General features: G+C 30.6%; 1 protein-coding gene across 1 annotated transcript in view; it reads left to right on the top strand.

Moving 5' to 3' along the window:
- LOC124357069 (potassium voltage-gated channel protein eag) overlaps positions 1-21,545 on the top strand; it is a 220,641-nt gene that overhangs the window by 119,694 nt on the left and 79,402 nt on the right. Inside the window, exons 2-3 of the mRNA XM_046808475.1 lie at positions 5,127-5,224; positions 8,846-8,978. Of these exons, the coding sequence (XP_046664431.1) occupies positions 5,127-5,224; positions 8,846-8,978 (231 nt within the window). The remainder of the gene's footprint in view (positions 1-5,126; positions 5,225-8,845; positions 8,979-21,545) is intronic.

The raw sequence follows: 21,545 nt of genomic DNA, 5'->3' as shown, positions 1-21,545 counted from the left end.
AGTGATAAACTTCAAAAGAAATGGAAATTCTAGAGTTTAACCAAATTAAAAATCTATTAAAATGGTATGTTGCTATTATAATACATAGCCATTTTCTATGAAACTTTTTTTGGAAATTCCCTTGATAATAAAGACACTTTTATAAGACGGAGCAAACATAAAAACCACATTAGGTAGGATAACGCAAAATAATTGAACCTACGTTCTATATGTTTTCATGCATGTAATGTAATAGTTCCTGTTATTACACGCAAATTACTTGAAAGTATGTTATTTCTGAAGACAATATTACAGCATTGTGGTCCTTTCCTGTGAGAGAGGCGCCGATATTGATCACTGCTACATGTGAAATAACTTGTATGAACTTAATTAATTGTTTGAATAAGAAATTAATATGGATTTTAGGAGTGTTTCTTTATTAGTCTTTATTTTAAAACACACGAAAACTTTTTGTGTAGACTTTATTATTATTAAATCGCATCCATTTTATGACTAAGCATATTTCATGATTGTAAAAGTCTTCTAATTATTTAATCACAATTTAAATATTTGAGTTGAAACTACATTGATAGTATCCAAACAAATTAAAATGTATTTGTTATTCGAACTCATTAAGACAAATTTCTATTGAAATAAAAAGATCAAATATATATATATATACATATATATATATGTGTATATATATAAATATATATGTATAGATAAATATATGTATTTTCCACCTGGGTTGATTTGATTTCATTTGACTATTGATGAGGATTATTTGACGTTAAATTTATAATTTTAAGGATGTAAGTTTACAATAACAATTACCTAGATTGTTTTTCTCACTTCTATCTTTAGCCACTGCATTATATTAAACGGTGAGGAACTTTAAAAGTAAATTATTACGGCCATTTGGAATGAAACATCGCCGTAAAAAAGTGACGGCAACAAAGCTAACAAGTTCTTATAACAGATCTTTTTCAATATATTTTCTTGAACTACGAAGATTTCTTCATTGTTCTCACAATTCAGGTGGTCCCATTCCTGACTGTGAGTGAGTGTCAACCATTTTCTCCTTAATGTTATACAACAAACAAACCTCGAGAGTGCCTCGCGTTCACGAAGTAAATATCACAATAGGATATCCTTGCTCAACCTTAGCGTATATTTGGGTGACATAATTATGTACCTTGTGATAGTTACTACTTACTTGTATAAAACTCAATCTATAACTAGACTTTTTAAGTTTTCACAGACCTGCAATTGTCCTAAAAGAATAGCATTAATAACAGCTAATAATTTTTTAAATTTAATACTATAAAATTTTCTAATTTTACTTACTTTATTCTTTGTAGTTTATGGACAATTCCCATGTTTTAGCTATTGTGTACCGCCTTGGTCTTCATCCTCGACGATTATACTATTCGTTTCTTCCTACAATTCTCTAAACTCTAACTAATAAGGAAACTGTTATCAAAATCAAATATTTCTTTAAACGTAATTATTTTGTGGAAAAGTACACAATTTTCCTATTTTATTTCCGTTAAAATACTATATAGCATTGAAATAAATAGTGTGTTAATTCAAAATAAACTTTTGGTTCCTGAAATGATACTATAGTCACTTGTGAATAAATCGGTAATCCTCCTCCACTAAGTACATAACAGATAACGAAACTAAAGAATTCATAGTGGGGGAAACTAGAGTAAAACACAAATAGAACTGCAGGAACAAGGTCAATTCAGCGACTTTGAATTAATTCAGCTGATTATCATACATAACACAGCACGTGTTTATTTACAAAATAAACATAATTTACACCTTTGATTGAAACCAATGGGTAAATCTCGTTTATCCTCTTACCATTTCACAATGGCCAACATTTAAACATATTATTCTTTTATTTTTTTAATAGAGACCTGAAAGTAGCATAATGATGTTGATAAATTTTGTAATTTAACGCTTCACATTTTATAATTTTACTGCCTTTTTGCTTTGTAGGTAATGCCCTATTCCTTTATTTTAGCTCTTTAGTACCGCATTGGTCTTTGTCCTCGAAAATTGTGTTAGGTCTCGTCGTTCCTTGCTAAAAATAAGAAAGAAAGATCCATTCTTTCTTTCAATGGAAACGTGTCGTTGTCCGTTCGTGTAAGTCAAGCCGTATGTGCGACAATTCTTGATGCACAGTTTCTAAAGACGTGAAACCTGGAACATTAGTCCATGAAAAAACTATAGATTTAGGAGTTAAAAATGAAATAGAGGTCCGTGATCTATATTACCGTCTATAAGATAACTTATTTCTATTTGTTCTTCGATACTCCATTATATCGGTTATTATTATTATTCGTAGTGTAATTTCTCTAAATTATTAGATATTTTCTTACATATCGTTAGATACTCAGATGAGTAGACACAACTATCTGCCTACGAAATTAAATCATTAGTGGTGTTTAGTGTGTTTGAAAGCATTTTGTTACACAAATATGCCTTGTTCCTGAATATTAGCCTACATTGCTCCTGAAAATAGTCAAAAATGCACCACTGCTGCGTTTTAAGCATCATTACGAATTTCACAAATAATTTGTTTCAAAATCCTTCAAAAGAAAAGGAAATAAAAGGAACTGGTCTAGATTTCTGTAATAAAGGGAATGTCCCACGTGTGAAAATGTAAAGGACATTTTAGGAGAGAATAAGGATTTTAAGGGCTCAAACATTCACCTGGAAGTATTCACAAGTATTGAAATAAAATACAATATATAAGGGAAGTGATTTCTGATGAGCGAAATGCATTGAAAAAGTTAAAGCGACAGTTTTGCAGTAAAGGCATAACTAAAGAAAAGCTAAATTGAGAATACCATTAGTATAATGAATTTGCTTTAAAAACCCTGTTCATAGTAAAAAGAAATAACATTTTCTAGCTTTTCAATTAAATCAAAGGAGGGAGAATTGCATATTGGTTTTATACGAGGCAAGAGTTTGTGCCCAGAAACAACAGCAAAAAATTTAAGAATTGAATAAAAATTACCTAATCTAGAATTAGGTCCAATAAATAATAAAATTGAAATTTTTGACTAAACAAATACCTTAAACCTGCGATTATTGATTACAATACAGATATATGAAATAATAACAAATCACCTAAATTAAAGAATAAGAATGAGGAGGAATCAGTGTTAATTCCATTATATTCGAAATAAATTGGGATTGTCAGAAGAAGTCCAAAAACCAAGAAATGATCATAAAAACAAAGCTTTGATTAAGTGGTTAATATTTACAAATCTTAGAAGCTAAACACTGACTGGTGAATTTACGTTTTCAACCTTTCAGTACTCATTTAAAAGTTAATTTGATTTCTCTGAGCAACAGAGCAGAGATCTGAACTATATAAAACCTGCGTGCAATGAGATGGTCAGTTTTTAGCAGTTGCTTACATCCGATATGCTATACGACTATGGTTTACTTTTATCCATACTAAATTAACGCCATTAACTGATTTGCTAATTGTTTGGCGCTTAGCCAACCGCAGGTACTGTTTATATTACGTTAATTATACAGGACCTAATCACTATAGAGGCTGTTCTGTCAGGCCTATCACTTAATTAACTACCCTATCGATCAACCAACAGTTTACCGATTTAGTACGAAAGCGGACTTAGTTGGAATTCACAAATGCTGTGATCATTGTTCATTTGTTCACTCTGACAGAGTACTGCAGTGTAAGGAGAGATCCGTGGTTCAGGTCTTGTTGATTTCCCAGTGAATTGTTACAGGATTGGACATTCATGTGGTTTATTGGAATATATCTGGTGTTTTGACAAATGGCAGCAATTTGACTTTTAGATGAGACTTGTTATACTCATCAATCTTATATTATAGAAGTACACTGCAGGGCTTGACTAATTCGTAATTACATTCTTTGATGCATTTTGTAGAGACATATTTTATTATATCAGAATAAACTGAAGAAACTGGAACTTTAGTAAATATTCCTCCGAAACACCAGCTGTCATCCAGCAACATTTAATCACTTACCTACAGAACTATTCTAAAACTAAGACGGCTGAAGTATCTATTATCCTTACATATATTAAATTGTCAAAATTAAAATATTATTAATACTCATGAAGAACAAGTTTAATACCATCTGCACCTTTTGCAAGAAACTTTAGTTTTAAGATCGTCACACAAACGATATTTTTTCAACAAGAGGTGTCCTAAAGGCACATAAGTTAAAACCGTGAGAAACCAAATTGATTAAATAATAGTACTGGTTAGGCATTCCAAGCTTGGGTTACTAATGTAATACAATTTCTATACTCTAATGTGAGGTACAAATGAGTGGTCAAATACTGAACTAACCGATTGCATTGTTATTGTCCCTTTGCAATACTCACATGTATTTAGTTTTACAATGATAATTTCACTGTTATGTTCATAATTAGATCAAGGGATACAATGAAGTGACAGGTTTAAAATGTGTGGTGACATGATTGGTGTTTGTCATGTCGACGTGTCTGTGGGGACCTGGGCAATTATTGGTTTGTGTCCGGCCGTCAGTAAAGTGCGAGACCCAAACCACCAATTCTAATATATACATGCACCTGCTTGGACTTGTTTATGAAATTAATTTTCTTTCTTTTTCAGCGCCACGTGGTCCTTCGGTTTAGACAAATGGGACTGCCAATATTGTAGATTCGGAAAATGTTACCACAGAGTTAGCATTTTCGTGGGACGCAAACCATGCTTATTCATGAGTTTCGTGCATTCAAAGAACTTCTGAACGTGCTAATCAAAATAAATATTATTGTTTTTATACAGCTTTTTTTGCCTACCACACCCTCATAACCGTTATCTCAGGATAAATGTAATGCTGTTTTGAGGACAACGTATTATAGAACCTTTATTCCAGCTGTATACAAAAATAATTGTGTCATAAGATTAACTTCTTATAACATTTTTTTTATTTATCACAAACTGATTTATAAAGAACTCAGTCACATTTTGAGTTCTTACGTGGAGGCACTTTTTGAACAAGTCTGGAGTGTCAAATCTTGATGATTTATTTATATGACGTTTCTACAAATAAAGTATCCATGAAATTAAATGGGCGTTTGCTAATACATTGCGTTTGCTTTCAGCAGATAGCAGCTTCCTCTTGGCAAACGCACAGATCGTCGACTTTCCCATCGTGTACTGCAACGAGTCTTTCTGCAAGATCTCTGGATACAATAGGGCAGAGGTATGTGTCACACCGAATTTTTTTATAAATATAAATTTTAAATCCTAATTGATTGAGAGATGAGCTCATGGTGAAAAGATAGATAATGTGACAGAAACATTTAGTGAAACTATTTAGACAGAAACTATTAGTAATATCATACAGAATTTTTTTTCGCAAAACTGATATTGTAGCAACGATAAGTCTTATTAACAGTTCTCTATATACATTGCAATATTGCACATCTCTGGAAAATTGTTCACTGCAACATTAGATTAGAAGTTTTTAAGTTCAAAAAATAATAATACGAGCAACTTTTCAGTAATAAGTAAAGGGATTCTTGTTACTAATTTATTCAACGAGTTTATAATTCTCCATGCGTCTACATTTATTTTATTTTACTGAACTATAAAAAGTATTCAACGAGAAACATAAAAAATCGAAAAAAACTAAAATTTTTGCAACATTTTTAGTAGGTGCTATTTCTTTGTAAATCTTTGGTATTGTCAGATAGGGTATTGTTTTATTACCTGAAACATCATTTACATATTTTATTTTAATGTTAATTTTTAATAAATTATAGTAAATATCAGTGATTATTATACTTACGTGTAAAGTTAAGAACATTATTTAATACTTATGATTCACGAAATAGAACACTTTAACTGCGGCAAAATGAAAGCGATTATGTAGACTTGGATAGTCCATTTTATCCATTACTGTCTTTGTGCATTCAATACTTGTTTACCTTCCACTATGATGAAACCTCAACAAAAGAGGCGAAAGCTCCATCTGCTTTCAAGCACAATAGGTCCTTTTGTGCCGATGTGCAGTAAAATTGCCATTTTGTGTTTTAGACAGATGTTTAGATAAAATCTAATAAAAAATTAACGGACGCTATTATACTTGTTTTATGAGATTTAACATTTATACACTATATTGCACAGGATATTTTTTTTGTGTACAACTACTTAAGCAATCTTAGTGTATATAATATGCTACAGGATCGTATTGTATATTATAGGATTATATAATATATAATCGGTAAAACATATAAAGGTTGTGGGAACATCATAGGGTAATTCAGTAATTGTAAAACAAACAAAAGGCCACTTCACATCGACTTGGCGTAGATAAAACGAAATTTTTTTGAAGACGTTTCGGACTTATCTCTTTATGTAATCTAAAGATCAAAAGTGCGACTTAACGTAACTAAGTAACCAATTTGAAAACGGCTTAGCACTTATCCGAGTATTAATACGCCACATACAAAGTAAAGTAATATAGTAAAGACAAAAAACAACACCTTTCAATCTCATCTATAAATGTTATATTATTTGCTCACTTGATGAGCCCTGGCTCACTTTATCAGACCAAAGCTCATGCACGAGCCAAGATAAAGCGTTATGGTATGAATAAAGACGCAGCAAGAGAACGTATTATGTAGTTTCGCGGGCTATTCTACGCTATGACGCTGGTTTGAATGTACAAGTAGATCGTATTACGTCAACAGCGACATTCAAAAGATGTATATTAAGTTATGCTATTCCGCGCCTGTGTGAAATGGCCTTAATGTGTAATAGATCTCTGTGAAAACTTACGTTTACCGGGTTGTCTCCCGAAAGCGAGGGCACTTGATCAAAACTTTCAGGAGCATTTTAACGTACATACGCAGTCGAAGATCTGAAACCTCGAGAACCCCTGCCTTTCTTCTCCTGTTTGTATTTGGTTGTGTGTTTTGTGTGTTATTATATTTGTTTAATATCAATGGAAGAATTCAGTAGCAAATTTGAGTGATGACAAAGAATATATTATAAAGATATTGATAATCCATTACATCGATTGACGCTAGGCCAGAACTATTTGGCGTGATGAAGAAATAACTATCTTTACCAACTTATCTATCTTATTCCTAACTTATCAGCAAGGAAATTAATAGTAAGTAACCCAACTAACTTGTTTGACGTATCTGCGGGTAACCTTTATTCCGTTTGGAGTCAAACATCTGTCAATGGTGTTACCACACACTGAGGAGCATAGAGTTGAACAGCTTTGGGATAAACTGATTCGCACACTTACTTCCAGTGGTTTGTTATGTCATTGTGAATTACTATCATCAATGTGAGTAGCAAGTTTAAAACTGCCTGGCATCCATCATTGGAACAATACTAGAACACGTCAAGGAACAACAGAGCCAAAATACAGAATCTGTTTATTTCACCTCTAGGTAATACTATATTCCAAGGAGCCCTAGGCTTTTATACATTACAATGAAGGGCAGTTGAACAGCTTTGAGGTAAACTGATTCGCACACTTACTTCCAGCGGTTTATCATGTCATTGTGAATTACTATCATCAATGTGCGTAGTAGCAAGTTTAAAACTGCCTGGCATCCATCATTGGAACAATACTAGAACACGTCAAGGAACAACAGAGCCAAAATACAGAATCTGTTGATTTCACCTCTAGGTAATACTAGATTCCAAGGAGCCCTAGGCTTTTATACATTACAATGAAGGGCAGAGAGTTGAACAGCTTTGAGGTAAACTGATTCGCACACTTACTTCCAGCGGTTTATCATGTCATTGTGAATTACTATCATCAATGTGCGTAGCAAGTTTAAAACTGCCTGGCATGCATCATTGGAACAATATTAGAGCACGTCAAGGAACAACAGAGCCAATATACAGAATCTGCTGATTTCACCTCTAGTTAATACTAGATTCCAAGGAGCCCTAGGCTTTTATACATTACAATGAAGAGCGGAAAGTTGAACAGCTTTGAGGTAAACTGATTCGCACACTTACTTCCAGCGGTTTATCATGTCATTGTGAATTACTATCATCAATGTGCGTAGCAAGTTTAAAACTGCCTGGCATACACGACTGGAACAGTACAAGAACCCGTTAAGGAACAATACAGAGAAAATATAGAATCTCTAGTCAATACTAGTTTCTAAAGACGTCTAGGTTTTTATACATTACACGAATATTTATTGCAATATAATTAAAATTAAAGTAAATGTTAGGTCTAACTCCGTTTAACCTTCCGCTTTGGGCAGTGTTTGAAATCTGGCACTGTCCCAGACTTGACTCTTGGAATCTGGAAAACAGCTAAGAACTCTTTATTTTGCCAAGAGTACGTTTTGAATGTCTTTATTGCCGACTGGGTAGGTTAGCTGTATAAGGTTGGCCTCATATCCCATGCACCCTGGTAACTTTGATGCGTTCAAGGATACTGAAATCATGGCAAAGACTAAGTTCTGGAAAATCTTCTGACGACCGTTAACTCCAAACTCTAGGGATAGAGTCTGCGACAATGTCAGATTTCATACGCTACGAAAAGTGAATAGTAAAATTGAGTTAAACACAACATATACATTAATAGACTTCTAGACGCTGAAAATACCCTATAGGAAATTGAATTACCAGGGTGGAAATCGGTCTTTCTCAGTCGATCTGACTAGGTCTGCTGTTTATGGTGCAATTGTGAGCATATCAATTGATTTACTCCGCCTTCAACCGTCTTGCAATCTATGCTAATCTAATCTTAACTGTTTTCATTTTCAGCCACCCTGTATATATGCATGCTCCTATGGTCCTATATACAGCATGTGTGATGATGTCGGTTCTGGGTTTGAAGGTGATGCAGAAGTCTTGTCGATGCACGTTCATGTATGGGGAGCTGACGGACAAGGAGACCATCTCTAGGATAGACGAGATACTGGAGAATCAACTGCACGACCAGTTCGAGATACTTTTGTACAAGAAAAACAGTAAGTAATCTCTGGCAGCAACAGTTCAGTGACAACTAAATTACGATAAAAATTAGTCTGCGAAATAAGAATTATTATTTGTTACTGAAATGTAAGACGAGATTGTTTAACTGTCAGTTTAGTTCCATGCCTAATTTGTATTAAATTCAATTTCCTATTTGATATAATTACAAAATATTCTTTATCGTCTTTACAATGGGTTTTTATGCCAGTTATAAAAATTACTTAGATAGCACCAAATACAGGCTAAATTTACGTATCGTATAAAATTTATTATTTCAATTTTTATAGTTGAAATTTCAACCAGCTCACAGTATTGACCATGTGATGTCTTGCCATCAAACACAGTAATTGTGTTCATAGAAGATACTTAAATCTTCAACTACAGTTATGAAAATTGTAGACAGTTAACAACCAAATTAATAGCATACTGGTTAAAAATACGAAGCGTTTAACCCACTAACTCCTACATCCTAAGATATCAACTAAGGAAACTAAAGGTTTTACAGCCTATATTATTTGGAATACAATGAATGTTTATTTGGCGAGTATATGGAATGATATGCTAAGTTGTAAAAACTTATGATCTCAATTATATTACATTGGATTTCTGTCACTTATATGAAGGATAATATAAATATTTGTATTATATCATTAAAAACATCTTTATACTTCTTGTAACACCAGTACATTACCAGTGGTAGCATCATAGCAATTTCTAATATGAATCGAGATACCACATACAACAGAAAATCTTTTTTCACAATTAAAGAAATGTTATGTGTAGACTAACACCGAAAATTGTATGAAGAACGGACAAGATTTTAAATTTTTCATAGTCAAAATTGGATTACGTTAAGATCAAAATAAATGTTACAGTGTGCAGAATGTTTAAATCGACCTATGTTCACAATGTCTCACTGTTGTCAATGAACTGTTAACACCTGTGTTGGAGTACAAAACATTAGATATGTTTGAGACACAAAACTAAGGTTTCAACGTTTTAACTTATATAACATTCACATAAAAAACAAACACAAATGTTACCGTTACATTTGTAACACATAGAAACCGTTGTGTTAAAAATGTGATAGTTTTCATTAAATGTCTCCCAATAAATATATATATATATATATATATATATATATATATATATATATATAAAATAATTACTATTGCCATTATTATGTATACAATAATTATTATTAAGAATACTTTTGAGATTGTATAGGTAGGTAACAGGTCAAAGTCTTTTATATGACAACGCAACTAACCTTTTTCTTGAATGTTACTAATAAAAGCTTTATTTATAAGCTCTTTCAACAATAATTTAATAAAATAAATTAATAATTCATCAAAAGGGGTTTAACAAATCTTGTAAGGAAGTCCATGTTCAGTACTGAACATATGCTTAGAAAGTAAAGAAATCCACCTCGGTAAGTGTAAGAGAATATAATTATTAATATTTTGCAACAGTTTTTGTTGGGATTGGGTTTTTTTATTGTAAAACACATTGTTGGTTACATCCCTTTAGTATCCTTTATGAATATAAGGAGAAAACATTTTATCAATCCAATTTGAAGGAGATTTTATGCCGTGTTATAGTCAAGCATAAAAAAAACAGTTGACCATAAGGATGTTATAGTATGTAGATAAGCGTTAACTGGAAGGAATTGCAAGTTTTTCGTTAATAAAAAATTAGTTTCCTTACGGATTTCTTTTGCTTAGCATTCCGATATTTGCATTATATTTCATTAAGGAAACGTCTACATAACTCGTAAATCACTAAAATTCTTATAAGTATTTGAAGCTATACCTCATGTACATATTTTCTCGATAGATACTATATAAAACAACACTTTCGTCTTTAGCCTTTGTGGATTTGGGGATGGTTACCAAGTTTTTAAATTTCCCACATTAAACCTTATTTTCTTGTAGAGGAATAAAAATATATCTTGTTTTTTATCTTCAGGAAAGTTAATTATTAAATGGCTACTCTTGAAAATTTAAAAATGTATTCCAAAAAAAGAGCAATTGTAAAAAACGCTTTAATGTTGTAGATTATAAGTAACGATAAGTAAGAGAAAAAGTACAAGTTTTATGATCATATGACGGTCTTTGGCCATTCAAAACTACCCGTATATCATATTTTGTGTCTCATTATGTTTTTTTATCTTATATATATATATATAATTACTATTGCCATTATTATGTATACAATTTATTATTAAGAATACTTTTGAGATTGTATAGGTAGGTAACAGGTCAAAGTCTTTTATATGACAACGCAACTAACCTTTTTCTTGAATGTTACTAATAAAAGCCTTATTTATAAGCTCTTTCAACAATAATTTAATAAAATAAATTAATAATTCATCAAAAGGGGTTTAATAAATCTTGTAAGGAAGTCCATGTTCACTACTGAACACATGCTTAGAAAGTAAAGAAATCCACCTCGGTAAGTGTAAGAGAATATAATTATTAATATTTTGCAACAGTTTTTGTTGGGATTGGGTTTTTTTATTGTAAAACACATTGTTGGTTACATCCCTTTAGTATCCTTTATGAATATAAGGAGAAAACATTTTATCAATCCAATTTGAAGGAGATTTTATGCCGTGTTATAGTCAAGCATAAAAAAAACAGTTGACCATAAGGATGTTATAGTATGTAGATAAGCGTTAACTGAAGGAATTGCAAGTTTTTCGTTAATAAAAAATTAGTTTCCTTACGGATTTCTTTTGCTTAGCATTCCGATATTTGCATTATATTTCATTAAGGAAACGTCTACATAACTCGTAAATCACTAAAATTCTTATAAGTATTTGAAGCTATACCTCATGTACATATTTTCTCGATAGATACTATATAAAACAACACTTTCGTCTTTAGCCTTTGTGGATTTGGGGATGGTTACCAAGTTTTTAAATTTCCCACATTAAACCTTATTTTCTTGTAGAGGAATAAAAATATATCTTGTTTTTTATCTTCAGGAAAGTTAATTATTAAATGGCTACTCTTGAAAATTTAAAAATGTATTCCAAAAAAAGAGCAATTGTAAAAAACGCTTTAATGTTGTAGATTATAAGTAACGATAAGTAAGAGAAAAAGTACAAGTTTTATGATCATATGACGGTCTTTGGCCATTCAAAACTACCCGTATATCATATTTTGTGTCTCATTATGTTTTTTTATCTTATATATATATATATATATATATATATATATATATATAAAACGTTAATTATACGATGCATGATATATGTTCAGTGTGAAGAATTTAGTGTTAGTGATAAGTTTACATATAAAAATAATTATCTTTAAGAAGTCTAAATGTACTACTATTGCACGGTGCAGAATTCAATAAATTATGAGAAATACCTGTTTAAAATACTAAACATGAACTTTCGTCCTCACTATGTTATTATGTAAACCTACATCAGAAACTAGAGTATACCTTTAACACATTTACGGTGTTGATATATTCTAATGTTGAATTGTTTGTTTTGGACTGTAGTAGTTTGAATTGTTTGTTGGAATGTATTGTACTCTCTGCATCCTCCTGTCACCATCACTGTTTCTTTAGTGGCTTGCTCTATCTTTATCTCTCACATACACTCTGCACTCTGTATATCTTATCTAGTATCTGTCTTGATATTCTGGATAGATAGTTTATCTTATTTATTATGCAGGTAACAGATTGGAGTAGTGTAAATACACTGCATTGTTTGCTATAAATAAGATACGTGGTTTTAGATTAATTAGGATTAGATAACGAGTGAACCTTCTTAGACATCCATCAAAGACGTGTAACAATTGTGATTAATGTATTTACTGCTCTTCTAAAAATACATTCAATAGGTATCAGAACAAACTTATTTGGATCTACGTCTTGCATTTTATTGTATACACCATTGTGGCTTAAACCAATCTTGGCTGTCATAAATTCTTACAGCATAATTTTTTACTCCATAAGATGTTAATTTAATATAAAAACCATATTAAAATAGTATTTTACTGTGGCATAATTTCTTATTTACACATACATTATAGTATTCCATTATGTGATGTCACATTGGAAGTCAAATTTTACAGTAAATTCAATTGTCACAACAGTGACACTAACCGTTAACTACACTAACTCACAACCTCAGAAATCATTCATATTCTGAAATCATAACAAATTATCAAACACACGTTGTTTTATAATTGCTGTTACATTTTTTTCAATAGTCATTCGTATATTTGAATATTATGTCATATTCATAATTTTTTATTGGTTAACAGAGCTTTTTGTCTTTGACCCTCAGACCGTATACTTAGTGACCATTTAAAAAAAATTAATAGCTGCAATTTTAATCCGCTTCCTGCAAAAGAATATTCCGTCATGTATACAATTTCAACGTACACACTTAGTATATTAAACATAATTTGTTTTCCTCGTAGAAGTGAGGGAAGGTCAGGATTGGTTAATCAAAAGAACAGATGACATTGAATTTGGAACCATCGCCAAACGCTGTCTTCCTTCAGGCTCCGTGGACGAAATCCGGAGGAACGATATCGAGGACCACCATAAACGTTCTAAAAACTAATATTAGGGGATTTCTTATCTTACAAGAGTTGCACATAATTTATTAAAATTTTAAACCCACATTTTCGATTTTATCTCTTCAGCCACTGTTTTAAGATGCTATAGTACCACAATTTACTAGCAGGATACTTTCGGTGAAGACTTTCTTTAGTATTATGTTTGAATATTTCAGCTCAAATAAATTTTAGTGTGCTCTGCTGAAAACAAATAGGCATGTATCATATTTTATCCGTCAAAATTCAGAAGGAAATATTACATAACACATTTTTAAAATTTTATGCTAGCCTTTTTTTAGTTACAAAATATTTCTTGTGAATAAGGTATCAAGTGAGTATTGTCTTCTTTAGTATTGTTTAATTGAAACATCCATAAATTTTTGCAAAAGTACTTAAAACCATCGATGTAGTGTTTTAGTTTTGGAAATGCTTTCGTCCTCGGAAATAACTTTGCATTATATTCAACTACTCTTTCAATTATACATTTGCTATAGAATATTAAATTCTTATAATTTCTTTGTTTCTATAAAATACTAGGATAACTAAATATCTATTAACCCACCTCTAATATTCAATGAAAAAAGTAACATGCTGAAAGCGAATCGTTTCTTAAAAGACATTTTGATCTTCATAGCATTACTTCAATGCTTTAGTACGCTGCTATTTCTGTTGTAACGATCCACCGAGAATGTCTATTCTATGAGGTTTGGAGCTTGTTACAAAGTTAAATTGAGTTGTAGACACCTAAAAGTGGCATAATGAAGGTGACGCCAACCTGATGTGACGTGGAGAAAACGTCAAGGCGTTTGAAGCATCTAATTTTTTACTTCGTAAAAAAGATACGCAACATTTATAAAACTGCATGCTTATAAACGCAATAACATCAAATTAATTCATATGTAAATATTACTACATTGTAAATTAGGATTGTATACATATCCATATTGACACTTACAAAATGAAGATATTTAATTTGCAAGTGATATATTTGAATAATAGTATAATATCCCATATTCCCTTATTTAGTGAATACAACGATTTTACATTTTATAAAACTCAACAATCTTTAAATAAAATGTTTTATATTTTTAAATTAGATTAACTTGTTTTGTAACTTTCTATTACCGTGATTAAGACGTGCTTCATTAAATGTATAAAACAATTATTTTCCAGCCCAATAACCATTTACATGTGAAGTGTTATCTTCCACACATTTATTCATAGAATATTTAGTTGATTTAAATAAGGTATTTTCACTCACTGGTCAGGTTTATTTATAAAACATTGGTAAGTAAATAAATCTCGTCAGTGAGTTCACAGGCCTCGTTTAAAATAAATTGAATTTTAATATGTTAACACACTGACTGCGGTGGAAGCACATTTATACCCTCCCCACTGTCCTAAAGCCGGTACATGACTCGTGTAGCAGTAAAAATGTTAATACTGTAAATTGACATAAAACAAGTTACATTTCTTCAAGATATACCTAACGAATTAAATACATACTTTCATATGATTAGCTCAAAGAGGCATCATTAAATGAAAGATAGGTTGTGATGACAACCATATTAATATACCGTATTGTCCCACGTAAGATCATCATTATAAGATTTTCTAATATTACACCCCTTTTAATTTATAACAACACCTTTTGTTTTTTACCTTTAATTAAAAAGGCATTGTTTATATCCATTCCACTAATATTTTAAATACCTGTATTAGTCATTCGACAAACAAATTTATGTTTCCATCGAAAAGTATATTTATTAATAAAGCAATATCCAAGTCCACGTGTAAGTCACTTATTTGAAATGAAACATCTCATCAAGGAACAAAAAATCTTATTCAGTCAGATGATTTAGGGTTACACATTCTTCGTATTACATAAAATTTATAATCCTTTCTATACATGCCTGAAATTTATTTAAACTTATAAAACTCTCTATATAATAAGTTTTCAATATGTGCTTAAAATATTTTCATCATAAACTTAATAATGAACAAATTAAATCTAATATTAAATTAATGTGTCGATGCAAATTGCTCATTTTAAATCCTAACATTTATTATTGGGATTTAATTTTTTTACTATATTTCCTACCACAGAACAACTTTTACTCATATATATTACTGAATTCACTGTTAAGAATCTATGGCTAAAACGTTTTTGTAAGGTTAAAGTTGTCATTCTCTTGCCCATGCTTTACTAATCAAATAAACTAGAATAACCAATCAAGTTTATTTGATTAAAAAATTATACTCAAATCAACCTATTCATCTAATATAATAACTGTTGTGACCTAGCATCAGGTGGGTTGTAACAGGAGGAATAAACGGAAGCGTACAACTTTTTTTATTTCACAATATTGGGTTCAATCGCAATGTAAACCACCAATGAAGCTTATATTAAATAGATGTTGGATATGTCACCAAAGACTTAATTTCGATGACTTGCCGATGACTTGAAAGTTAAAAAAAATATATATTACTAATACCACTTGTTCATGAAAGCAGTTTTGTAACGCCAGTTTGGTAAATGTTCATCATTTTTTTTTTATCGAAAAGATTGAATATACCAAAGTGCACGTTAGAAGGAACAGACAAAATATAAGTGACTTATAGACTGCATCCTTGTAATAATTTCCAGGTCAACGCAATATAGTGGCGACGTCAGACCCGTATGAGGCTCGGGAGACCATTACTCTTATGCTAATGGATGGACTGATGACTTATAATGTGCAGCCTCGTCATCGTTCCTATTCTCTTCTTAAGCCATAGATTCAAAATGATAAAAGATCCTTCGATAAATGAATCAAACCTGTAATTAATGACACACCCACTGTTCATGCTGAGTAATTCCATTATATCAGCGTAATTATAATTGTGCATAATTTCACTTTAGATGTTGCATACGAATCCCAAATAAATATATTCAAAGGGGTTAAATATATACTAAAAGGTTGAGTTTCCTCAAATAGTTCAGCTGAGAACTAATTTGATTGTATAAGTATATAACTCGGTTTTTCTTGAAACCGATGGAGGAATTTCTCCTGAAACAGAAATCGATCGTCAGTCGCATTAAGTTCAAAGTGGGTTGGTACCAAAAGGGTTAAAACACAAAACTACATTTTTCAGACCATAAATTTCTTAGCTTGACACAAAAATAACTGTAATACTCAAAGATAATAGCTAATAGCTCAATAAGATAGGTACATATATCTTGATATCGCCACTTTCAGTGAAATATTCGGTCTCTATGTAGTTAAGATAAATTCCTTTATTAATTTGAAGAAACACTATGTTTTGAGCGTATAATATACAAACTGGCTCTGGAATCTGGACTGTATAGAATGCACATTTAAATAGTTATGTTTTCAAATGCCCATTTCAACTTCATCAGTCTATATTAATTTTAATAGCCAAAAGATCTTCCAGCTTCATGAAGTGTTTGTTTTGTATGCGTATACAGAACCTCGCAACTCGCTGGTGTGTAATAATACAAATGTATTAATCACGAACTACCGTATTATATTGAATTGTTGTATGAATAAAAATAAATTTTGAACTTGCGCGTATACAAACCTTTATGTACACTGATAACTACACGATGACAAAATATCAGATACAGTCCATAATTTGTGGTTAATCAAAGACATTTCGCTATTCTGTACTATGTGCCGATCATTGTTTATATTAAATTATTACCACAAAAACTGTACAATTAATAAAAGTACAGGTAATAAAGTATACTACTTACTAACAATTGTTATCTAACGTTGATCATTAAAAGCATCTTTTAGAAAGGAAACTTTTACATTTTAAAATAAAGTTTTTTTCAATTTTACACAGTAGATTTGGATTATGGTTTCCAATAAAAATAAATTGTTTGAAAAAATCGGCTCATGTGTATTCATAGTAATCACTACATTTCAGTTTAAATAATTATCTTTTAGAAGAAATCTATGATTTCTTGCACCGTTGGATTAAAATTAGTTACTATTATCTGACTTCCGTCAACTTGGTTTGATTAAAAACCAAAATTTTATAAAATCCCTAAACACGATTTTATTTAAACATTGATTTTATTTTACGTCAAAAGATTTATTTATTTGCTTTTGAAATTAAAGGTCTAAACTAAGTTTGTGTCTATGAAGGATAATAAATTATTAACATTAATTTCTCTCGGAGCTATGTCATAAATTTATAAAATACAAAAACACTTTGACATTGAAACAAAGTTGAGAACTTCCAAGAAATTGTAATATTTTGTGGAATCTTCATATATTAAAAACTAAATTGTTGTGTATGAAAACCATCGGCCAAGTCTGGACAAATGTAAATTATATGTTTGTATATTCATACAATTCGTCTCATACGTCAAATAACATGAGATATTTAACTAATAAAATGTTGAACTTAAGTTATAAATATAAGTACCTCATTTTGGACTGTAGACTTAATTAAATTTGTTACAAAATAAAGATTTTAAATTTTATTCTTAATCGTCATTTCTAGTACCATATCCGTGTCACATGTATTAACTAAAGCGAAGACGCAATATTGAATGTACTGAAAACTGCTATCTTATCCTCATACTATTTAACTACACAAGGAAATTAATTGGTTAAGATGTTTAAATAAACAAGTAGCTGTGTCACCATATGAAATAATCTTTCAACAATATTTAGTTGTCTCATACAGCGCAACGTTAACTTACCCACCACATGTTGGGTTAATGCAAAACTAGTGATCCCTAGGAGACCATTCATCACTTGATCAGAGCCTGAATATTCATATCCTGCCGCAAGGCTCGGATCCTTATGTATCATATCCAAGTTCCAGGATCACTACATAACACAGTTTTATCCCTTTCCTTACAAATTCATAACCCGTGAATTTAAATATCCAATTTAAAACTTTCAGAGTTAAAATGTATATAGTTTATTGGTTCTTGTGTAAAGAAACGGGATTTTCCGGAAATATGCCACCGCTCAGTGACACAAAAATCACTGGTGTTTTCATTGCTGAATCGTGGTGGTGTTTTGTATTACTGAACTATGTACAATGACAGAAAAATCTTATTTCCTTCATAATCGTTAAAAACAAACTTCAAAAAAGAACTTATATTAGTGCAGAACCCGTTATTTTCCATTCACCAAAGATAGGTAAACTCCATTCGATATTGGAGGTTAACGTTATCAGATGATCGCCTTTCCATTCTGTAACTGAATCTATAAACAGGTAGGAAAACGTATATTTATATCCACCTTAATATAGTAGTAATTCTGACTGATAATTATAACTAGCATAATTAATTCTAACTTAAATCATTATTACCTGCTATATTTGTTTAATGGATTCCCTGATCAATTAAATTGTACAATTAGCAGGTACTAATAAATTTTGTTTTTATTTCCAAGAAGGGAAGGTTATATTAATGTAGGGTACTATATTATTCACTTAATTAAATGTAAGATAATATTTTATAGCCTTGCAATTACCAGGTGTTTAAATGATAAGCATAGTCTGTCTCAATATTGTTCTCAATTTTGTATATCGGTTAAGAAAATACATTGTACTTCAAGATTACATTTACAGTAGATATTATTCCATAATGTACATTTTTATATTTGAGAATAAGTACACTAGTAGTTGTAATGTTGGGCTCGTAATTGTATTAGTAAGATGAAGTTTAACTGTAGAGTATTTATATAATCCCGTATCTTCATAGTTGTGTATACAGTTTCAATAGATAGTAATTATTAAATAACTTTTCCTCTGCATGTTTTCATTCTTATTTCATTCATATAATTCTACATTTCAACCTTTAGAATGCTTACTTTTCTTTGCTTTCAAAAGTTTCCTAAATAAGATTATCTTTAAAATGTATAAACATACAGCACATTTTTTACTTTTTTGCATGAGTTACATAAATTGTCTCAATTCTTACTTTAGTATCTGTATTTTAATATAAAATATCTTATATCACGCTTCAAGTCTTATCAGTATTTTACCGGTACACAATTTTGGATTTTAGTCATGTTTATGTAACGTTTACTGTAGCATTTTATTAAAAATATTAACTTTTTGTGGTAGTAAACAAAACAAAAATTTAAGACGCTTCTTTTACAAAATATGTTTAAGCTTTTATCATAATAATTTTTATTGATTAGATAGAATCAAAATTTTAATTAGAATTGGATTGATTAGATTTAGGATGCAAATTTCATTAAATCATTTGGATAAAGAAACTTATTAATGCGATTAACCACTTAAAATAAAGCATGCACGTAAAGCACATTTATAAAGTATGTTAAAATACACATGTTTGTGTATAATGTAAAATATACTTGTGACTTTTTAAACAATTTAAATTAATATAATCCCGAAATAAAATCAAATGATCTCATACCATCAAACTAAATCATCATTTGTTCTGTTTTTTTGCTCATCCTGCGCAGGCACACCACGAGGTATGTTATATAGTTTAGCAGTTAATCATATAGTAAGTTTTAGAGCCTTTAGGGCAATCTTAGTCTTCACGAGTTCTTCACTTTTTGGTTACTTTTATTAATACTCAGTGAAAGGCATAACAGATTATAACTTGGTAAATCAAGTGTACAGTGTAAGTAGTTATTTGAAAACTCAGACTTAAAAGGTTTTAATTCAAAAAAGAAGGAAAGAAGATGTGTAATAACTTTTGGATTTCACCAACCAAGGAGTAGCTGGAGTGGGAGTAGTAGGAGTGGGCTGCTGGTAAGATTATTTTATGCAACCTTGGCTCTGGTTGCTCGAAACACTTTAAAGAGCAATAATATGTAAATAAATAGATTATAAAATCACTTAAGGGTTCGTCAGTTACTCAACTTTAAAATATGCAAAAAATACGATTTTCAAGTATTTTGACCTCACTGTATAGAACCAGATTCAGTTAAAAGCTGGTCAAACAAAAATTGCCAAAGCCACTAATACATATCCACTCATAAAATGAATGGATAGGGGAGAGGTCCATCATAATTGAATTAAAAACAATATGATGCTATTTTAATCACAAGTCCAGCTTTATGATAATATAATGCTGACATCATCGTTGAAGTAATTTTTTATCATAACTAAGATCATATGTAATTATTCTGCAACTTAGTGAAATAGAGCTTTATGAATGCTTTCAGATAACCTTTCTGATAGTTAGTTAATTTTACTCACCACTGGAATCATCCAAATATTATATAATACTATAACAGGTTGTTATATTTTCGTTATTTCCTAGATTGGTAGCCTTTTTGTACGAATTCGGCATGAAACTAATAGAACCCATGTTCGTCATTGCTCATTAGGCAGTCAAATAATCCAACTTACCAAGAATCGGGTGAAATTAGCTTGTAACTGCATTATATATATCAACACTTGCCACAACGACATTAATTCATATTCGTCTTAAATACACATCTAAATACTTATCTCTAAAACTGATTCAACAACAATAGCATAATTAATGTATACACTCTTCTATAGTAGCTGTTACATATACTAACACTTTTTCTAAATAGTCTCGTATACTCTTCATCTTACTTAACTATATACGTAATAATAAAACAACTTTTTCTCAAGATGTAATTTGTCTTCCTTTACAATTATAGCAGGGATATTTTTAAGGAATAACTGAATATTAATTTTTACGTGGTATATATAGATTTTTACTACTTTTACAAACAATGTAATCTTTGGAGGGCTGTTACTGTGTATAAAGGCAATTATGGATTTAAGATGATTATGAATATACGAGTTTTATAATAACGTGAAGTCAAGGATGAAAAATCATTAAAAAGTTGTAATAACGAATATATATATATATATATATATATATATATATATATATATATATATATATATATATATTGCGGATTGAATTTTAAATCGGAAAAGTTCTGGCCTTTCGGTAGGTATGAAAGATTGGTTGGCTGGAACATTTTGAACGAA

Source organism: Homalodisca vitripennis, chromosome 3 (genome assembly GCF_021130785.1).
Source record: "Homalodisca vitripennis isolate AUS2020 chromosome 3, UT_GWSS_2.1, whole genome shotgun sequence".
NCBI classification, from domain to species: domain Eukaryota; kingdom Metazoa; phylum Arthropoda; class Insecta; order Hemiptera; family Cicadellidae; genus Homalodisca; species Homalodisca vitripennis.
Note: the sequence above shows the minus strand (reverse complement) of the source record. Positions and strands in the feature narration are given on the sequence as shown.